At 33.3% G+C, this 20,804-nt stretch overlaps 1 protein-coding gene across 3 annotated transcripts in view; it reads left to right on the top strand.

The window, feature by feature from the left end:
• The window catches only part of LOC123536459 (uncharacterized), a 49,826-nt gene that overhangs the window by 6,826 nt on the left and 22,196 nt on the right, over positions 1 to 20,804 (top strand). For 2 of the 3 annotated variants that reach the window (XM_053528776.1, XM_045319656.2), the window contains exon 2: positions 19,927 to 20,042. In XM_053528776.1, the coding sequence (XP_053384751.1) occupies positions 19,930 to 20,042 (113 nt within the window). In that variant the 5' untranslated portion in view covers positions 19,927 to 19,929. Of the gene's footprint in view, positions 1 to 19,651; positions 19,867 to 19,926; positions 20,043 to 20,804 lie in introns of those variants that run through there. The other variant, XM_053528777.1, reaches the window with a different exon arrangement.

Below are 20,804 nucleotides of genomic sequence, written 5' to 3'. Positions count from 1 at the left end.
CAGACACTCTGTTATTATTACCGGTTTTTTTTTTGTGGATTGTTGAAATATAAAAGTGAAATATATCTGGTATTTTTACTTACACGAAGTTAATAATTTTGAACTCATTTTAAAAGTATATTTAAATAAAAGAAAATATAGTTAATTTAATACATAAATTTACATTAATAATAATGACATATAAACAAACTGTCAAACTATCTATGTTGTTATTATTATTGTTATTACCCGCTTAGCTCAGTAAGGAAAGCACAGATCTATGGATAGCAGGGTCGTGAGTTCGATCGATCCTCGGGCGAGGCGTATGTTCTCCATGACGATTTGGTAAAAGACATTGTGTTCATGTAGAGAGTATGGTAGTTACTTGCGGAGAACAGGTTTGTAGTGGTACAGAATCCAGGAGCACTGGTTAGATTAACTGCCCGCCCCTACATAAATTGAAATAATGTTGAAAAACAGCGTTACACCGAAATTACTCAAAGCAAATAAATCATTGATATTATTCTATATTCGTTTTAATATTTAATGTATCATATTTAAGATCTTGCCATATATCTTATGATTATTGTTGCGTATCTCATGATCCTTGATGCATTAATGTTCAAACAGATATATGAAATTATAAAAAACAGAACTGCTACACAAACAGAACTGCCTATTGATATCAACAACGCCATTTTGTTGTTTGAAATATACATGTAAAATGAGTTATGACAATGCAACGGTCTGATGAATATTGATATTAGAATTTGATTTTTATTTTCTTTTTCTTTCTTAACGAATTTCACCATGATTAAAATCAGAGAAAGAATTATTGAAGGAAAAAATGCTGGTATTATATCATTTATATGCAGCAACAATAAAAAAAAATCATAACGGTTATGAAAAAAACTGTAGATTAGGCAAAGGCGTGGGGACTATAATGAGTGTTTTCATCCCCATATCGGAACTTCAAAAAATTGATCCGAATAATAGATCAGGTAGAAAAAGTGGAAACTCCACAGGTCGCTCAGCACGACAAAAACGAAAATGTTGCAGGCTCGGTTTGGTTGACATTTGAAGACGTTTTTCTTTGCTATTAAACGAAACATTTAATCAAATACGTGGAAGATGGTTACCATAGCAACCAGTCTACATTAACACCAGAAAATTGCAGTTTTGCACGGATCCATTTGTTTTTGTAGCATATACGTTAATTAATCGGGAAAGAGTTTAATACATATCATTATTGTAACGTCTAAATGATTCATTTAATGTTGATTTCTTTCCGTAACTATTGTTACCGAAGGTTAAAACTGTCAAAAGCAGCATTATGACGATATTAATACATTCCCAAGTTTACTTTTATTCATTATAATATAATATTACTTTAATCTAACAATTTTGATATTTTTTCATTATCAATTGAATACCCCCATTTTTCTGTATATTGCATTTTAATCTATTCTTCTTCACTTATTGTGGATTTGATACAGTGTCATCATCACTCGAACCAACGCCATTAAGTTGTCTGTCAGCCTCTTGCACAAAGTCAAGCTAATTCATAATTGCCTTCCACTGTTTTTCCTAATATCGAGCATAGGTACCACACTCACTGTGGGGACACGGAAACAGGATATAGCTCAGAAAGTGATAAATCATAAACATTTTATTTTGACACACGGTAAGTTTTTTTTACCATATTTTGTATTTTATGGTATATATTTATCAAATTTATTTATTTATTTGGGTTTTGCGGCGCACCAACACAGTATAGGTTATATGGCGCCAAACAGGACTACAAATTTTAGTTCCACAAATAAAAAATAAGAATAAAAACTGAATCGATCGATTTTATTGCAATTACATCGTTCAGTATTGTGCAAGATATCAAAACGATATGTTTTGTTGTTAGAAGATACTCATTTTTGATGACCTGAAAGACGAAGCAAATATAACTGCACAGGGGATTGCTATTAAGTGGACTGAGGATAGTAACGATGTATTTTGAATAATGAGACTGTGATAATGATTACGGCCTTTTACCTCTACGCAATGTCGTGGGGATATGGTTTCATCGTTGTCCATATCGAGGGATGAGAGCAAAAGTAGCTTTTTATCTGTATGTACTTTAAACAGTTTCACTCTGGCCTCTCGGTGTGCTCGTCTGTCTTTTCGTCCGTCCACTTGTCTAACTGTTCGGCCTTCCAGGGTAATACTTGCAATGGTTGGTCAAAATGTTGAGTAGATATTGCATTCACAGATGCAAAAGATCTTTGTACAATACAAATGCACCGTAAACCCTTTCTATGTGATATTCCCTGTATTTGTCTCTTTTAAAAGTTACTATCCTTCAGTGATACTTCTCTGAAAGTACCAGCAATATGAAATGTTTGCTTATTCACCTAGGCAGCAATAAAAACTACCGTTTTATCAACATTTTTCCGTAACAAGTTTTGCCTTGATTTCTTTATACCATTGATACTATATATCATTTTAAAGAAAAGCGAGGACTTTATTGGTGAATAGATTGTTTTAAAACTTTAAAGGATATCTATGCATTAAAGCAACGTTTCCGTTTCAATTTTATTTTTTCCAAAACTTGTGATGAGTTTTCCCGATTTTTACAATGAAAAAAAAAATCTTTTTGCCATAAAATTAACATAATTAAAGATAACATGTAATTGAAAATTATAACAGATCCTACTACCACCCAAGGAGGCCTTTAAGATACCGTGTAGTTGATATCTGGATCCGAAATTCACGAGAATAAAACATGTTTCGGGTGACTCGTGCTATGAAAATTAGTTGGAACCATGCAAGCCTTCCGAACAAACTGATTAAATTTCCCTTTTGTTAGCTGTTAAAGACGACAAGCGTTTTGATTTAAAGAAGCAGATTCATTGACACTGTCGCCTAGATCTCGAGCCAGGTGCGTATACACCTGAATATCGTTGATTGAAAATCAAACTCCCTCCGAATGCAAGAATCAACACCAAAATTACTCAAAATATGTACCTAAGATCATAAAATGTGTACTTTGAAAATTTCATTGGTTCTGATTTGGGGATGTATGTAAAGTGTAAATTTCACCAAATACGACAAAATTACGCGTAAAAATAGCTTAAAATACCATTTCTTGCTACATTAGACTGTTGACATAGAGACGGAAAATTTATTTCTATACATTTCTACCCGAAATATATTAGCTTAGGTGGTGACCACTAAAACTAGATGCTTTGTTGTAGTTTTCAACTGATTTTTGTGGCCAAAAACAGCCATAATAGTCCTTATGCCTTTAGCGCAGGCTTTATCTGATTTTAATAACAGCTACTATGAAATTCGTTCAATCAAACCCAGTCTCCTATCTTACTGCATGGTTGCGTTCTTTGGTTTTAAATAATCTTTTTATATATTTTTTCGTCCATATCGTTTCTATATCACATTAATTCCAATTCATACACTGCAAATTGAGCAATATCCGTGGCTCGCTTCTTTATTTTCGCTAGAATAATCGAATTGTCCAGTTGTGAATTCAATATATGCGTAATGTACTCACTATTCGCCAGTTCTTAAAGACCCATTACGACCTAGTGACCTACTTTTTTACCCACAAAATCTTCATGAAAATCATTCTTATAGCCCAGGTAATATACAGCTATACTACAAGTTTTCAGGTGAACATTTTAGGCCCTTTCTGAATAAATGTGTTTCCACAACTTCATCTGCAAAGTTATTTTTCAATCTCTTTCCAGCATAGTGTGAAGAATATAGGTGAATAACTATCTTACACTGTAGAAACAAAATGTGATTGAAATTTTACTAAATACTCTGATTTATGTACATATTATTACATTAATTCAATAAAATGTTAAGACATTAAATAATTAGCCTGTTCTAGTATATTTCACTGTCAATTTGAAACTAAATTCTTGTATATCTCATATTTTTCATGCAAATCATGTATAATTACCATTATGGAAATGCAAAATAATACAGTTATTTTGTATTGCGTCATTAGCACCGCAAATAAGGTTGCTAACTAAGATATGGATATGGACGAAAGCTGAAAATAATAAAATATAAAAGAAGTTTTTTTAAAACCATAGAACGCAACCACGCAAAAAGATAGCAGACTGGGTTTGATTGAATGTGTTCATAGACTTCACAAAGTCTTCTTGCTTTCCTTGTATATCTTAAACAACTTTGACAATTTCAACACCTGTTTAACGGACTTCCTATTTCTCAAGCTCTTTTGTTTGTTCACTATTATATTCTTAATAATGCTTTGTTGTCTTCTTACTCGAACGGCTTTCAAACTCAACATTTTTTTTTCGCAAACTATCCAACAAAATATCAAAGTACTAAGCAGTTTAGTTAAATGCAGACAATTTTCATATTTGCATTCTATATTACTTTTAATATTTCCTAGCGCTTGACATTTGCCTTAGCCACGAGTGTAAGCGGAAATATCAACTAGAAATAATACTTGATTCAATTCAATATTTATGCTAATAGCACACTTATTGGTAATGCGCCATAAACGGATCGAACTTCCATTTTGCGGACACTTATTGGTAATGCGCCATTAACGGATCGAACTTCCATATTTGCTGCGTTGATTAAGGAAGAAAGGGCGGTTCATTGAGTTAAGATAAAATAAACGGATTTTGAGGTTATCTTAAAAGAAAAGTAAAAATTAGTAAACATTTGTAAAGTTATTCAAGTGAAATACATATGATGTGTAGTGACAACGGACTAGAATGGTAGTAACACAACCGACTACGAAACAATCAGGGGTCGTTAATTCGGGCATCCGTCCCTCCAACTGAAATAATTGGTTTCAGAAAAAAGTCCCGTGTATAAATACTTTACACCCCGCACAGAAACTTATGGAAGGGAAGCATTGCACTATCCTCCAGTAAAATAAATAATTAAAAACATTTTTGTGGATGAATCGCCCGTATGGGCTAGTGGTAGCGACTATAAAATGCTTTGATAATACACTGTGAAACTAATGTGTACTTGCCGAAAACCATTGTTTTTGTCCATATCGTCTGTAAAAGATGCAAGTTAAGCACAGTCATGTAAAGCTTTGTTAAAATGTAAGATATACATTTGTACGTGTTTGTATATTATCACCACTCACAGTTATACCAAAACCTTAAAAGAAAAAAAAAAACCAGAAAAAAAAAACAACAAAAAATACCCAACCAAACCCTCCAGAAACTAATGTGGTTACAGTGACACGAATATGACATTAAACAAATTCCTTCAATATATGTCAGGTTTAAGTGGGCTGTCATGAAGTAACGCAAGAGGCCACAGATTATGTAACATATAAACTTGCTAAAGTTATGTAAACTGCCTTTCCGATGTAAATAAATGATAAAGAAGATTTTTTTGATATTTCTTTGAGGAAGTCCCTCTTTATAAAAAAGCCAAACAATTTGTATTCTCAGAGATATATTTGTCATTATTTATTTCACTCTGTATACATCATGGCATTTGTCTGTATAACAAAGTTAAGATAAATTTGTTTCCGAACAATAGTTTGGCATAAAGCGTCTGAAATCTCTACAATAGAATTACGTAGATATCAAGTATCAGTAAGTTTTCTTAAATCATATCTGACAAGTTAAATTGCCTACCAAAATATCTGGCATTATTTTTTTCCAAAAATAAAACAAACTGGAAATGTTCACACTTGAAGATGCGTCCATATATACATGTGTGGCTAACATACTTTTATTGCAGAAAAAAGTAGTGTAAAGGCAATATATTTGGAACTTCAATTTACATTTGCGAATGTTTTGTATGCGAGGTCGGTTTCTTCTGTTTACGCATGCACGTGTAAGCTACAATTGCAATCGAAGGATATGATATGTTATTTTCAATTGTCATGTCTAGAGATACGTGCCATGTCAGTCAATGTTATTGTCGTATCTGGAAATGAACGACACGAGAGAGCACGAAATCGCACATAAATTGCTGATGACGTTACGTATCTGTACCTTAAAGGTCCATTACTAAGGGAAAGTGAGTTGGCAATTTTTTTCATAGCCAGTGCATAGACTTCTGCAAGACACTAAATAATGAAGATTGGCAGGTTTAAATTTACAGAAGGTCTTTGGAACTCAAAGAAATATATGTGTATTATGTTGAAATTTCAATGAATCGACAGAATGACCCCCCAGGTCTTTTTAACTTTCTTCATACTTCATAGAAAAATAATTGTACATATACTGCGATTTATTTCGGATTTCTACATACCAACTTTCATTTTCCAATAAAATGAAATAGTTTCTGTGCTTTTTAAAAGAAATTAAAATGTTCACTTTCCTTAGTATTGGACCTTTAAAATGAGACTTGGCCAATTTGAAAATACAAAATGAAATTAAAGCGTAACGTTTGACCTTTAAATTATTAGTTGAGCCACTAAATCCGTCATAAGGATTTTCGTGAATTTCTTCTTTATTTTGCAAGACACTGTTACATCATTTTACAGGCCTCCATGAATTTTGTTGGATTTTAATATGATGTTAATCTAATTTTCTTAACGAATATATAAAATTTGCTGCTTAAATCGTCCCTCCAAGAAAATTACAAAAGTATGCTTTAATAAAAATTGTGTACGTTGTGTTAATACTAAAATATTCTAGAAGTTTTATATACAGCTACCAACTAATAGGCCTAAAATTAAAGTTATGGTCGAAAGTAACTCAGCTTACAATTGATGTCAATCTGACTAAAGTACATCTCCTATTACTACGCATAGGATCTGAGAACGACCTATTCATAGCCTCGTTCTGACGACCCTTCCGCTAGCCAATCAGAGCTTAACTTACAACATTTTGCAAATCTACCTGTAGCCTTGACTTTTGATATTTACGTTTCTTATGTCGAAATGTGTCTGATAGCCGGTTAGCTCAGCCGGTAGGCCACTTGTTTTGTAAGCGATGGGTCCCGGGTTCGAGATATGGAATGACTGCACATTTTTCTTACTCTTTGACATTCGCACAAGTCGTCTGATTGGTTAAAATAAAAATAGCAATACTGGACATCCAAAATATACAGAAGACGTATGTGAATGGGTTGTTTTCAGATCTTCGTTTAGAAGATCAAGTATTTAAGTCAGATTGCTATTGATGTTATCCATTCAGACTCGACTAAGACGATATATGAGCCGTGCCATAGGAAAACCAACATAGTGGGTTTGCGACCAGCATGGATCCAGACCAGCCTGCGCATCCGCGCAGTCTGGTCAGGATCCATGCTGTCCGCTAACAGTTTCTCCAATTCCAATAGGCTTTAAAAGCGAACAGCATGGAGCCTGACCAGACTGCGCGGATGCGCAGGCTGGTCTGGATCCATGCTGGTCGCAAACCCACTATGTTGGTTTTCCCATGGCACGGCTCAATTATATTAAGCACTGATTGAGTCATCTTTAATTAAAAGTATTCTTCAAACACTTAAAACTCCTTAATTATAAATCAGTGTTATTGTTTATACATTTAAAGAGTAACTGTTTTCAAGTACTAGAAAAATGAATTAAACAATAGTATAGTTTACCTATTTTGGTGGCATATATGCGTACAATTTGTATTAACGTTAGTTTGACCTGAGACAGACTAGTACATTATTTAAAAATTGCTCTCTATTAATCTTGTTTAAAACCACCTCCTACGAAGCTGTTAAAGTGTACAGAATAAAATTAATTCTGCATTAACTTGTCACAGAGGTACAGTTTCTATGCTCTGAACCTCATTTAAGCGTTGTTGATATTGACTACAAGTTTAAAGATATCCAATGCCGTTCTTTCCTTAAAATATTTTGTCAGCAGACATGTGTGTCTAATGTAAATAGTCTTTTTCAGATATATTTAAGTTTACTAAATATATAAATAAATTTTATATGTAGAGCTACATTTATAATTAAATGTCATGCAATAACAGTTAGTTGTTTAAAATTGCTTTAGTGGCAGTACACACTTATACTGTGTTTAGCTATATCTTGTTTCAGTTGGGGGAGCACTTAGATTTGTCCTTGTCCGTACACATACCCTTCGGGTTGTGTCCGTCTGTCCGTATTTGCGTCGTGCAAATATAAGAATGTAATTGGCCTAGAGTTATGAATCGTGAAACATTGTTAAGCATGTGAGGCTGTGCACCCTGGGCTTTATTTGAGATTATCCTCCCCATATTTCTCATCCTGTTTGTTCTTTACACTTTGTTTTTTTATCTTTTGTTCGTAGTATACATATTCACCCGCTGATTCACATCCCCATCCAAACGTTATAAGAAAGTTTTACCAGCCTTGCATTGTCATCAAATAGATGCTAGAAAGGTCAATATGACGTCTGTCATGGGCTGGATTGGAAAACATGCTAAACACATTTACCACTATATGGCCATGCAGAGACGTTAAGTAGGAGCATCATTATTCTGTGGACAAACTTGTCTGACTGACAATAATGACTGATGGTAAAACAAGTTCTTTTAACTTACAGTCATTTACAGCGGTTATGCGGCCCTAAAATTTCTTATTCCTTACATAGGTCATTTACAGCTGAAACCTGTTTCTAAATGTGTATTAAAGTTACATAATGCTTTTAATTTTATGTTACAATCAGATAAAACAGTTGTCCAAATAGAAAATATGCATAATGAAAAGGTTAGAAAAACATCATTTATATTACACAGAAACATATACAGTCAGAACCATAAAGGAAGGTAATCAAAACAATACTTTCTAATATGTTAATCAAAAATTCAAACCTATGGCAAATATTTTAGAAAAGTAATTATTGAAAATTGGAATTAACAAGACAGTAATGAATATTATATTAATAACAAAAATGTGGCAGCCACATTTTAAACAAAGGTTTTATAGACCTTTAAATGAACCTTAATGAATTTTCCGAGACACAACATAATGCATTACAGACGCGTAATGGATAGATGGCTTTAACTTTACAAGTAATGCAAACAAATCTATTCGTTGATTGACTATCCTTCAACTTAAGAATAGTTATTTTAAATGCAAGCGGGTAACACTGATGAAAGAAAATGAAATATGACTAATGAAAATAAGATACTAAATAGTTTTACTCTGTTTATTAGGCTAAGGATACTTAAAAATGTTTTATTTTAGAAACTGACATTTTGTGAATGAATCATAATTATTCCGAACAATTTTGAATAACTAACTACCTTCCAATAAAAAAGTTCGTTTTTCTTGCGAAATGAAAAAAGACAAATTTATACATCCCAAACGGTGAACATTTGCTAAACAGCGTTTTAGTTTGAATTGAATCTGATTTGTACATTGTGAACTAGTATGTAGCTGGTTCTTGGAATGTTCAGCTACCAACAAAGTACTAATTTTATTAGGTACATGTCCATCAGAAGATAAAACACATTACATGAAAACGACACATTTGTTTTAATTTCATATTGTCACTCTTGTCCAATCTACGATTTATAGTTTGTATTCTTTATCAAAATCCTATCATGAAGAAAACCAGAATATAAAGAAATTCAGCACTATAAGCATTAAACATAGTAAAAACAACCATAACATCACAAGGCCAGTTACCCATCTTTTGGCACTGTATTGGCGTTGGACTTTTACCAAATTAGATATATTTTGTCATTATATTAACGTGGTAAAATAGGTGTAGGTGAAAGCAGGGCAGGATTGAAATTTCGGAAGAGGAAGAAGGAGGGGGAGGCCGTGGGAGTTATCTGTAAACAATTGTTTTTAAACCACAAAAAAATACCAATTGCAATAAAATGAACACGGTAATAACACAGTTGAAAGAATTGGGAGGTAGGACTCTCTACTTATTCTTGATTAAGATATTTATTCATACATTAGGCAGAATATAGTTATTTCAAGTAAAACAAGCAAACCATTACACTCTATCAATTTATTAAAATGGTATTCAGGATAATTTTAATATCCAGTCATACCACAAAACATGTTTGTTGACAAGGAGGTATTGACAATAAAATTCATCCATTCACTTTCACATATAAAGACACTAACTGGAATACAGATAGACCATTATAAGCTGTAGGCTAATTTCGAAACAATTGTACGATTGCAAGCAAAATAACGTTTTATATTGATCACTAACATTTAACAATAAAAAACTATTTTTTATGCAACGCACTCGCAATACTAAGTAACTAACAAGAATGCAAAGTTGTGGACAGGTTTTTCCCTTGACTGTTAGATTAATTTGGATGGTAAATATGGATAGCTTAATAGCGACACTATTTTCAATAGTCTGTTAAATCGTGTAACTAAAAATGTTTCATAGGTTTCTTAGCTCATCCTCAATTTTACTGAATGAAAGATCTGATTTAGCCAATTAAATTTTTAAATCTTTAGCTTCTTCGACGGTCTGCAATGTGCCTCGATAAATCCTAATGCCGCTTTACAGTAATGAAGCCAGTTTTTATTACTTGTAGATTTACTGTTACCTCAAGAGTCACATAAGTGGCTGTTTACCTCATCCAGTAATTGATTTCAACTCTCCACTGACGTATGGATATCAGAATCTCCAACCTAACCAGAGGCCAGTATTGGTTCTTCCCAGGGAAGACAGCGTCGCGTGTGTTGGTCCTATACATCGAATAAATGTATCTAAACGATTTTTCTAGGCTTTCCCTCGCACAATCTGTCCCTGTTGTCAGACCATCCTGCGTCTGTACTAGTAGAGGATTAACTGGCGCCCTAAATGGCTGCCTTTGTATGTTTGTTTCTTGGCATGAAAAGGACCCTATATAAATCTGGTGTGGTATCGATATTAATGGGCATGTTATATCTGTCAAACAAGCCTTTTTGATTTTTTACAAAAAAAAAAACAAAAAATAAAAATTCAATAAATATCATCAGCGTAGAGTTAAATTAACACAGTATCCTCTTTGAAAACAATTGGGAGGTATGGATGGGGGCTTGGATTTTTCTTGGATTTTGAAAGAATAGTTTTGTTTTCATAACATGAAGGCTAGATGTTGTTTCAGAGTAAAACAAACCCTTTTCCTTTTCTTATTCAAATATTATTAAAAATGGATATTCAGGGATAAATTAAGGGTTTCCATGCTTATCCAGCATAAAACTGCTTTGTAGACATGCTGTGGTGCATTTGACGTAATACGGAAGATAAAATCTCCACCCTTTTGCAAATATAAATGTTACAAATCATGGACAGGCATGGACAGTTAGACCTTTCAGGTAGCTATGGTAATGGCTAACATATTCACACTTGTACGCATTCAAGCAAAATGTTTGATAATTTCATCTATATTTAACAATAAAAAATATTTTCAGTTATGTAAACTGCCTTCGCATAACTCTATCTAGACAGAATGCAAGGTGTGGACAGTTTTTTTTCTAAGACGTGTAAGATTAAATGTTGGATGGGTAAAGTCAGAGAGATACAGTTTAATAGCAGACCCGTAATTTTCAAATTTAAAGTCGTGTATAACTAAGAAATGTATATCATCAGAAAGCTGGTTGTCTGTAGGTCTCTCTGGACAATGTTTCTCGAGAGATGGTATGAGGACTGAATGTTAGGCAAATTAAAATTTTAATCAAAAATAAATGTATGCTTGTCTGGTGAACAGGTGGGTGTGGGTTGGAGATGATGTCACCTGAATCAGAGAGTCGATGTGCCGTATTACATTTGTGTAGGAACATTCTTAATTCTTGGGGACCAGATGGAGTATATGAGGGGATAAACGAGTATGGGGATAGGCCTATATCATTGGGAACTAGATCTTCTCCTTATTTTTTTTTTTATTTTGAACGCTAAATTTTGTATTTTGGTGAATTCCAAAAGAAAGATATCGTGTTGTAAATAGAAGTTTCACAAGAATCTGTGACGTTGTTACCTAATATAGACAGTTGACATTTAAAAATATGGTTATTTACATCTTGCTATTTTACATGTGTTTGAGAGCAATTTTTGTATTTATAGAAAGTGTTGTGACATTTGAAAAACATGCAGAGTACATGTAGAAAGAAATGCTTATTATTTCAAATGTCTGTTTAAGGTTTATGAGTATCAGTCAATATGTAATACAAGTGTTTAAGGTTTTTACTGCTTGTTTTGTAAAAATCTATGTTCACATTTCGGTTAAGTGTTTCTAAATAATTAAAATACAATTAGAAATTGAGGTATTCTTCATCCATTATTCATCCAGTTAATACTGCATTTAGCTTAATGCCTCTTACTTTGTAATTTAATCGAGTTAACTTTCCACAGTGATAAATGGTAAACATAACAAGAACATAATCTCATTAGTGTTAAGTCTTTAAGCTATCTATGTTGCATGAGAGCATTAAACATTTAAACAAATCTTAAGGGAAAATTCTACCAAAAGTAGAATTTTAGTGTTCGTCCTTGCTTTAAAGTCACACTCTGTTCAGGTGACATTGCAGTGTTCAATAACTAATGGAAGACAAAATATACTATGTGGCAAAATCATTAGGCAGGGATGGGATGAGTGACTGATGAATGACTGAGTAGAACCACCGATCATCGCAAAGACAGCTTAAAAGTTTACTCACCTCTAGTACTTCAACAAATAATGTTGGGATTTAATCTCAAAGCAGTAAAGGCCAAAATAATTTAAACACTATTTTAGCTCACCTCAGCAATGCTCAGGTGAGCTTTTTTTGATAACTCGATGTCCGGCGTCCGTCGTCTGTCGTCTGTCGTCTGTCAACATTTTGCTTGTGTATGCGATAGAGGCTGCATTTTTAACTTATCTTCATGAAATTTAGTAAAAATGATAACCTTGATGAAATCTAGGCCGAGTTTGAAAATGGGCCATCTGGGGTAAAAAACTAGGTCACTAGGTTAAATCAAAGAAAAACCTTGTGTATGCGATAGAGGCTGTATTTTTCAATTAATCTTTATGAATTTTGGTCAGATTGATTACCTTGATGAAATCTAGGTCGAATTTGAAAATCGGTCATCTGGGGTCAAAAACTAGGTCACTAGGTTAAATCAAAGAAAATCCTTGTGTATGCGAGAGAGGCAGTATTTTTCAATTAATCTTTATGAATTTTGGTCAGAGTGATTATCTTGATGACATCTAGGCCGAGTTCGAAAATCGGTCATCTGGAATCAAAAACTAGGTCACTAGGTCAAATCAAAGACAAACCTTGTGTATGCGATAGAGGCTGTATTTTTTATTTAATCGTCACGAGTTGTGGTCAGAATGATTGCCCTGATGAAATCCAGGTCAGGTTTGAATTGGTCATCTGGGGTCAAAAAGTAGGCCACTAGGTCAAATCAAAGGAAAAGTTTGTATATGCGATAGAGGCTGTATTTTTCAATTGATCTTCCTGAAATTAAGAAAAAATGATACCCTTAATAAAATCTAGGCCGAGTTTGAAAATGGGTCATCTAGGGTCAAAAAGTGGGTCACTAAGTCAAATCAAAGAAAAACTTTGTGTATGCGATAGAGGCTGTATTTTTCAACTGATCTTCATGAAATTTGGTCAGAATGATTGCATTGATGAAATCTAGGTCAAGTTTGAATATGGGTCATCTGGGGTCAAAAATTAGGTCGCTAGGTCAAATCAAAGGAAAACTTTGTGTATGCGATAGAGGCTATATTTTACAATTGATCTTTCTGAAATTAAGTCAGAATGATTGTCTTGATGAAATCTAGATCAGATTTGAATATGGATTATCTTGGGTAAAAAAGTAGGTCACTAGGTCAAGTCAAAGAAAAACCTTGTGTATGCGATAGAGGCTGTATTTTTCAATTGATCTTTATGAAATTGAGTCAGAATGATTGCCTTGATAAAATTTACGTTGAATTTGATTATGGGTCATCTGGGGTCAAAACCTAGGTCACTAGGTCAAATCAAAGAAAACTTTTCTGTATGCAATAGTGGCTGTATTTTTCAATTGATCTTCATGAAATTTGGTCAGAATGAGTGCCTTGATGAAATGTAGGTCAAGTTTGAATATGGGTTATGTGGGTCAAAAAGTAGGTCACTAGGTTAAATCAAAGCAAAACCTTGAGTATGCGATAGAGGCTTTATTTGTCAATTGATCTTCATGAAATTTTGTCAGAATGATAGCCTTGATAAAATCTAGGTCAAGTTTGAATATGGGTCATCTTGGTTTAAAAACTAGGTCACTAGGTCAAATCAAGGAAAAACATTATGTATGCAATAGGGGCTGCATTTTACACTGGATTTTCATAAAATATGGTCAGAACAGTTGCCTTGATGAAATCTAGGTCAAGTTTGAATATGGGTCATTTTGGTTTAAAAACTAGGTCACTAGGTTAAATAAAAGAAAAACCTTGTGTATGCGATAGAGGCTGTATTTTTCAATTGATCTTCATTAAATTTGGTCAGAATGATGGTCTTGATGAAATCTAGGTCAAGTTAGAATATGGGTCATCTGCGGTCAAAAACTAGGTCACTAGGTCAAATCAAAGAAAATACTTATTTATACTCAAGATTTTTGCTCCACTTTTAATGCTTATTGGTCAGAATATATTTTTCCATGAAATCACTAGGTCAGACATGTTTACACTGTTATGGTGTGTTTCTCAGGTGAGCGACCTAGGGCCATCTTGGCCCTCTTGTTATAAATATGTTTTATTTTCAGTCAGCTGATCATTTACACCTATTAATAATTAACTTAAGTTATTAGATCACTAATAAAGAACCTCCTTTTTGAAGAGTATTCAATTCCTACCACAAACCTACTTTTTCTGCAATTCTTTTAGTTTCAGTTTTTACTTCTGTCAAGACTTATTATTGATTTCTTGTACAAAAATGGAAAAAGATGAATCTTATAAGCGACATCTTGGTGTTCAAAGTGAATTTAGTACTTAAACAGAAGGGGTAGAGTTACACATCTTTAAAAATATTGAGTTACAGGCGGTGAAAGTACTCTATTTTGCTTTCACTCTTACATTATATATTGTGGAAGAAATTTAGGTAGGTTTTACTTCTGCCCTAAGGTTATTTTTAAATGGAGTAAGCAAAATTCAAAACAGAAACACAGCATTCGACCTTATTTTTTCAATGTTGAAGTATGAATTCTGTCTCATTAAATCCGTTTACTTGAGGCACCATAGAAAAAAATGATATTGACATTTTTATTTTGTGTTTTATAATTGTTTCCCATAGTTCGATGTTTCTTTTATTAAAATCAATGGTAAAATGAGTTCTCTGCCAACGTTTTGGATAGTGGCTATCACTTTGAAATTTGTCTCTACTTGAGCTTGAGGAGATACCATAAGTTATACAAAATTTATAAAAAACGGCACGGTAAAAGTTGTTTAAAAATTGCAAAATAGTGCAAAACACGGTTACCTTTCAGAATATGCCAAGCAAAGGCCATTCTGTAAACATTATTATTAGTGATCTAATACCTTAAAACTTAATGCAGGTCAGATTTTTCCCTTGTTGTAATTTAGATTGCATTTTTCTAATATGGTAGCCAGACCAAGAAATAAATGTTTTAGAAAAAGTATAAATTTGATAAAGCCAGTTTTCAATAGGAATGATTGAAATGTAAACAATCTGTTAGAAGTAGAGAATACAACCAAGCAAAATTATAGCAGGCTCGATCTGATTAAGACTGAGCATGAGAGTTTATGAGATGTGCAACATTCAGTACGCACCACTAGCACCAATTTAAGTGAGATGAGAAATTGAATATACTCCATGATTCCAAAGGTCCGAACATCATAACAACACTGAGTCCAAGTTTTATAGCAAACCACATGACAATTGAAGACAGCTGCGTAATAGTTAATGAATTATATTATATAAATATTGCATTCCTGAGAGGGTGATATGAAAAATGTTCACCACGAGATATATGAATATCGACCGAGGCGCTATTTCTAGGGGTGAACATTTTTCATATCGCCCTCTCAGGAATGCAATATTTATTTTATTATACCGAAAGTTTATAAGGGTCAAAACATTTACTGGAAAATCAACATAATTTATTTAACATTAAAAAGTAATTACTGACCAAATAATGATTACAGAATTAAAGAGTATTTACTTGTTATGGCGACTTTGCTGTGTAATAAGACTTTTTTGAAAGATTTAGTCGAGACGTTTACATATCGCTGACACCTACAGTGTATTTATTCTAATATTTCAACATTGCGTCAATCAGTAACATTCGAAAACTTTCTTTTTTTTAAACGAAACGTATAAGTGTGAGTACTCATTTACTAAGTTAGATCATTTCCAATCTCATGGTGGTAGTTTCGATTCAACATTAGATGAAAAGTTGTTTTCGAAATATTTTACACGTAGCATAAAAAAGAAAATTCTGCCGGATTCGCACTTGCAAGGGCACCAGAAAAGGGTAATTTAATCCTGAAGTATAATTATATAAGCGCCTCGTCTGAAAATTTATCGACTCAGTCTTTTAATCAATGCATAAAAGTATCAATCTCACAACGGGTGATATGAAAAAATAATATCACATGCGCAGAAAAGCAAAATAACGGTGTTGCGCATGTGATATGAAATCACGGATCATATCACCTGCGCAGAAATTGAAAATAACGGTTTCGCGCATGAGTTATAAACTCATTGGGGAATATGATATAATATTCAAGTTAAACTAATGGGAAATTTGCATTGGACATTTATGTGAGGTATAATAAAAGAAGATAGAATGCGATCAAAACAAAAATAATAGCAGACCTGGTTTGATTGAGGCTATTCGTGGGAGGAAACGAAATATGCAATACCAATCACTACACCCTAGTACCTGCTTAAGCAGAATTATTTTACTTACAAAAATATTATACTTACTGCATGATACCAAAAGACTAGAACATATGGCAACGCTAAGTCAAAGTAGTGGGAGACTTTTCACAGATGGCATAGAAACATAAAGGCTACTGTTTAGACTGTCAATAAATGTATTGTCATTTGTGATAGATTTGACTTGCTAATTATAGAACACGGAGCAATTTATTAAAACGTAAGTTTGTAAAATAGCTATATCCCCACCTTGCCTATTTTGGGTGCGTAACCATGATGTATTGAAAATAAAGGAGTTCTAAAGTTTCATGCAGTTTTAACTCTTGACATTTGATATTGATTGTTGAAATATCCCAAAATCTAAGTTAAAAATACTATTGAAGTAAAAAGAAATACAAAGGTTTATATAAAGATATACTAGTATCTAATCTTCCCTAATTTCACTTACAGTAAATATATCATTTGTAGATATTCACTTCAAATGTAGAAAACCTTCATCAATACCATGCAACAGTCAATTGTTTAATACCTCCAGCTTTTTAGCTCACCTAAGCACGTCCAGCTATTGTGATCACTTACCGTCCGTCGTCCGTCTGTCCAATCTTTTCTTCAAACGACATCTCCTCTGAAACCACTTGGTCAAAATTGATTCACGGCCACCAGGGGACGTTGTCACTTTTCCCTATGTGTGTATACAGTTGATACAGTAGAAATAAGAAATGTCACAAACTGCAGGGCTGATTTTAAAATAATTTCCCGCAAAGGGTCCCTGTGTTACCTTCTACCAAGATTGTCCAAATGATTTCGATTCACCAAAAGACATTACCGCCAGGGAACATTTTCTCTTTTCCCATTACGTATATAATGGAAATTTTTAAAATCTTCTTGTATAAAAGAGCAAGCCAAATTTAAAAATAGCTTTTTCGTAAATATTTCTTTGATGACCCTTTACGAAAATAAATCAGATTTCTTCTGATTCGGTAAAACAAACATGCCTGCCAGGAGGTGTGGTCTTTTTTGCCTATATGTATATAGCAGAAACTTTAAAAATATCTCTGGCAGAATCTGCTTGCCTGATTTTAAAATAGGTTTACACAAATATTTTTATGGGTGACCCTTTACGAAGATTATACATTATTCTGTTTCGTCAAAAACCTGGCAACCAGGGGATGTTCTCACTTTTATCTTTAAGTATGTAGTTGAAACTTACAAAACTATATTATTCTTTGATATTGCTTTTTGTGGCCTTTGTCATTCTCCCCCGAAGCGCTTACCCCTCTCTCCCCCCCAACCCCAACCACACACCAAACACCAACTTACACACATTCCTTGCCCGTAGTCATTTAGAATATTCTTGTAAGACAACACTGGCACTGTTTCAAAGTAATGTCACAGGCATTTTCCATTTATAAGCATCTACCAAAACTATTCAAGCAAGCAGTGTTACTCTGGTGAGCGATCAAGGGCTATCATGACCCTCTTGTTTAGTAGAAGAAAGTTTTAGACACTTCTGCGAGAAGGTATTTTAAAGGGGGTGTGGTTTATAAACTTCGTAACATTTTGAGTCATGGTAATGTTCATACTGTATTTGGCAAAATCATAATAGGTTTTATAAAAAATGGTTATGACCTATCTGTTTGGAGACACATCGCATGGTTAGTGTTCAAGCCTTTTACAGTTGGATGCTGCATTTTCCTCTTTGATTGTGTCAGACGGAAGAGTGGAAGGACTCTGTGTTAGTCATATTGCAACATAGTTAAAGATTTTGATACTGCAATACATGCAAATGAAAACCTGGTACATTAATGAGTGCTGAAGCTGAAAATTGAATTCCATTATGCCTTTATTTCGACAGTTTTATTTGACTGTTAGTCATAGAATGCTGAGTTCTGTTTAGTGAAAAATTGACGAAAACAACATTTTTTTCATATTATTTTTGTATGTAATGTCTTACGCATCGGTAAAGCAGTGCGGTAGTTAACTTGAGATAGCATCGTTTTGCATTGTTCTTAGACTCTAGCTATAGAAAACACGAGCTGTAAGTCTAGTGACTTTTCAAACAGCAGTGAAATGATTTTCAAATACGTGTTGCAACTGTTTATTTACGTAAATAAATGACAAAACGTCATTAAGAATTACATCTGTACGAATATCCATTAAATCATGCGGAAATGTAAGTAAAATCAAATCTGTGAAAAGGTCCGTTGGAAGCTAGAACTTGACCAAGCAACATGATAGCAGACTCGGTTTGATTGAGTCTGTTCATGAGAGGTAATGAAATGTGCAAAACCCATCAAACCCTTTAGCACCGGCATAAGACAAGATTAAGATTCAGTAAAAATCGCACTTCCATTTATTGAAATTCCAAAGTTATAAGAGCACTTGTATTAAAATTGTCAGATGCAAAAATAAATATAAAATAGCATTGTAAAAAGTAATAGGACAGAAGAACATTCCACATTGATCTTTATTTTAAACAATTTAAAACTTATTTTGAGTATACTCATTAAAGGCAGTATATAATTCTGTTTTACACTTTAATTATTGATCTCTGTACATTTTTTTTCTTACAGACGCAAATTCCTCATATATATTTTCAACAGTAAACTATTTTTATTCAGTCTAATACGAAAGTAGGAAATTCGTCTCAAGTTCCTGTCAATGTTTGTCATTGTTGTTATTGTGGTTAATAAAGCCCGTAATGTTAAATCGCTCCATCGTCTCGTGCATCTTGGGATCTTCCATCAACACCAATTTAACTACATCGTTACAAACAACCGCGGGCGCCTCTCTAAAGGAATAAAAGACTCGGCAACAATGTCTTAATAATCTAATTTACACTCAAACGTGGGACTGTATTTGTGACGTGAAATTGAATTGAATCAGTAGAAGCTACTTTGCATAGATGTTGCGACACTTCAGATACATTGTCCTTTCAGAAGACAATAAAAGCTAGATTTGTTTCGGCTATCACTCCTTTTTCTAGTGGTGTAACATAATCATGTTGTATGGCAAAATGTTCAAGTTTGCTTTGATAAGCATTATTTTATTCTTAAATCATAAAATGATTTGTCGTGGATTTGCATTAGGACAACACTGCAGGTACGTTTGTCTGTCTTCTGATTAGTGTTTAATTGTTTGTTTTTATGTTGTTATTGGCAGGAGATGGTACGGAGGACGGTGAGGAGCACTGTAGACCAGATGGTAGTCATGATCCCCATGATTCTACTGCTGGTCGACACGCCCTGTCACGCTAGACCGAGGCGCAGGTTTTGTGAGTAAGTCTATATATATGTGTATGTTGCTTGCTGTGTACGTTTACATTCTTCCATTCTTTTTATGTGTGAATATGTACAAATTATGCCATTAAGGTAACTTTTGCATTTTTTCAAAGAATGCAAAATTTCGTGTTTTTCCTGGATAATGAAAGTGTATCAATTATTTTTTTCAAAGTTTGAAGTATATTAACATCGATTTCAAAGTCTTAATTTTGTAAAACAAAATTATGTAAATTTTTTATTAGATGATTGAAATAACAAGAATTGATTATAGTGTCTTTTATCATATTTATTTAAAAACAAAGAAAAATATCAAACAGGGAGTGCCACGCACCAGTCATTTTTGTATTAAGACGATTTATATTAATATATTATTCTACTGTATATTATAAATATGTTATTTAAACGCTATTTTCATAGTTCAATTCTTTTTTAAAATTGAGTTTTTTTCTTCATAGAAGATTAAACAATCCGAGAGAAATTACTCAATATTATTTTTTACTATTTTTCCACCAGACTTCCATCGAAGGTATTCAAAAATCTTAAAATTTTATAGTATAGACGAGTAAACTTGAATTTATGAACGGAAATGTTCAGACGTCAAATTAGACATTTAATTTTCAAATTGGACAACTATGAGCTTTTTGAAGTGTTGGTTAACGTTCACCGTAAGCATCTAGCCCTGCAACTGTGCCAGTGTAACACTCTTCTTTCTATTGTACAATGACTCAAATTGTAAGTTAAAGCCCACTTCATAGTTGA

The sequence above is a fragment of the Mercenaria mercenaria genome, chromosome 17 (genome assembly GCF_021730395.1).
Source record: "Mercenaria mercenaria strain notata chromosome 17, MADL_Memer_1, whole genome shotgun sequence".
NCBI lineage: Eukaryota > Metazoa > Mollusca > Bivalvia > Venerida > Veneridae > Mercenaria > Mercenaria mercenaria.
Note: the sequence above shows the minus strand (reverse complement) of the source record. Positions and strands in the feature narration are given on the sequence as shown.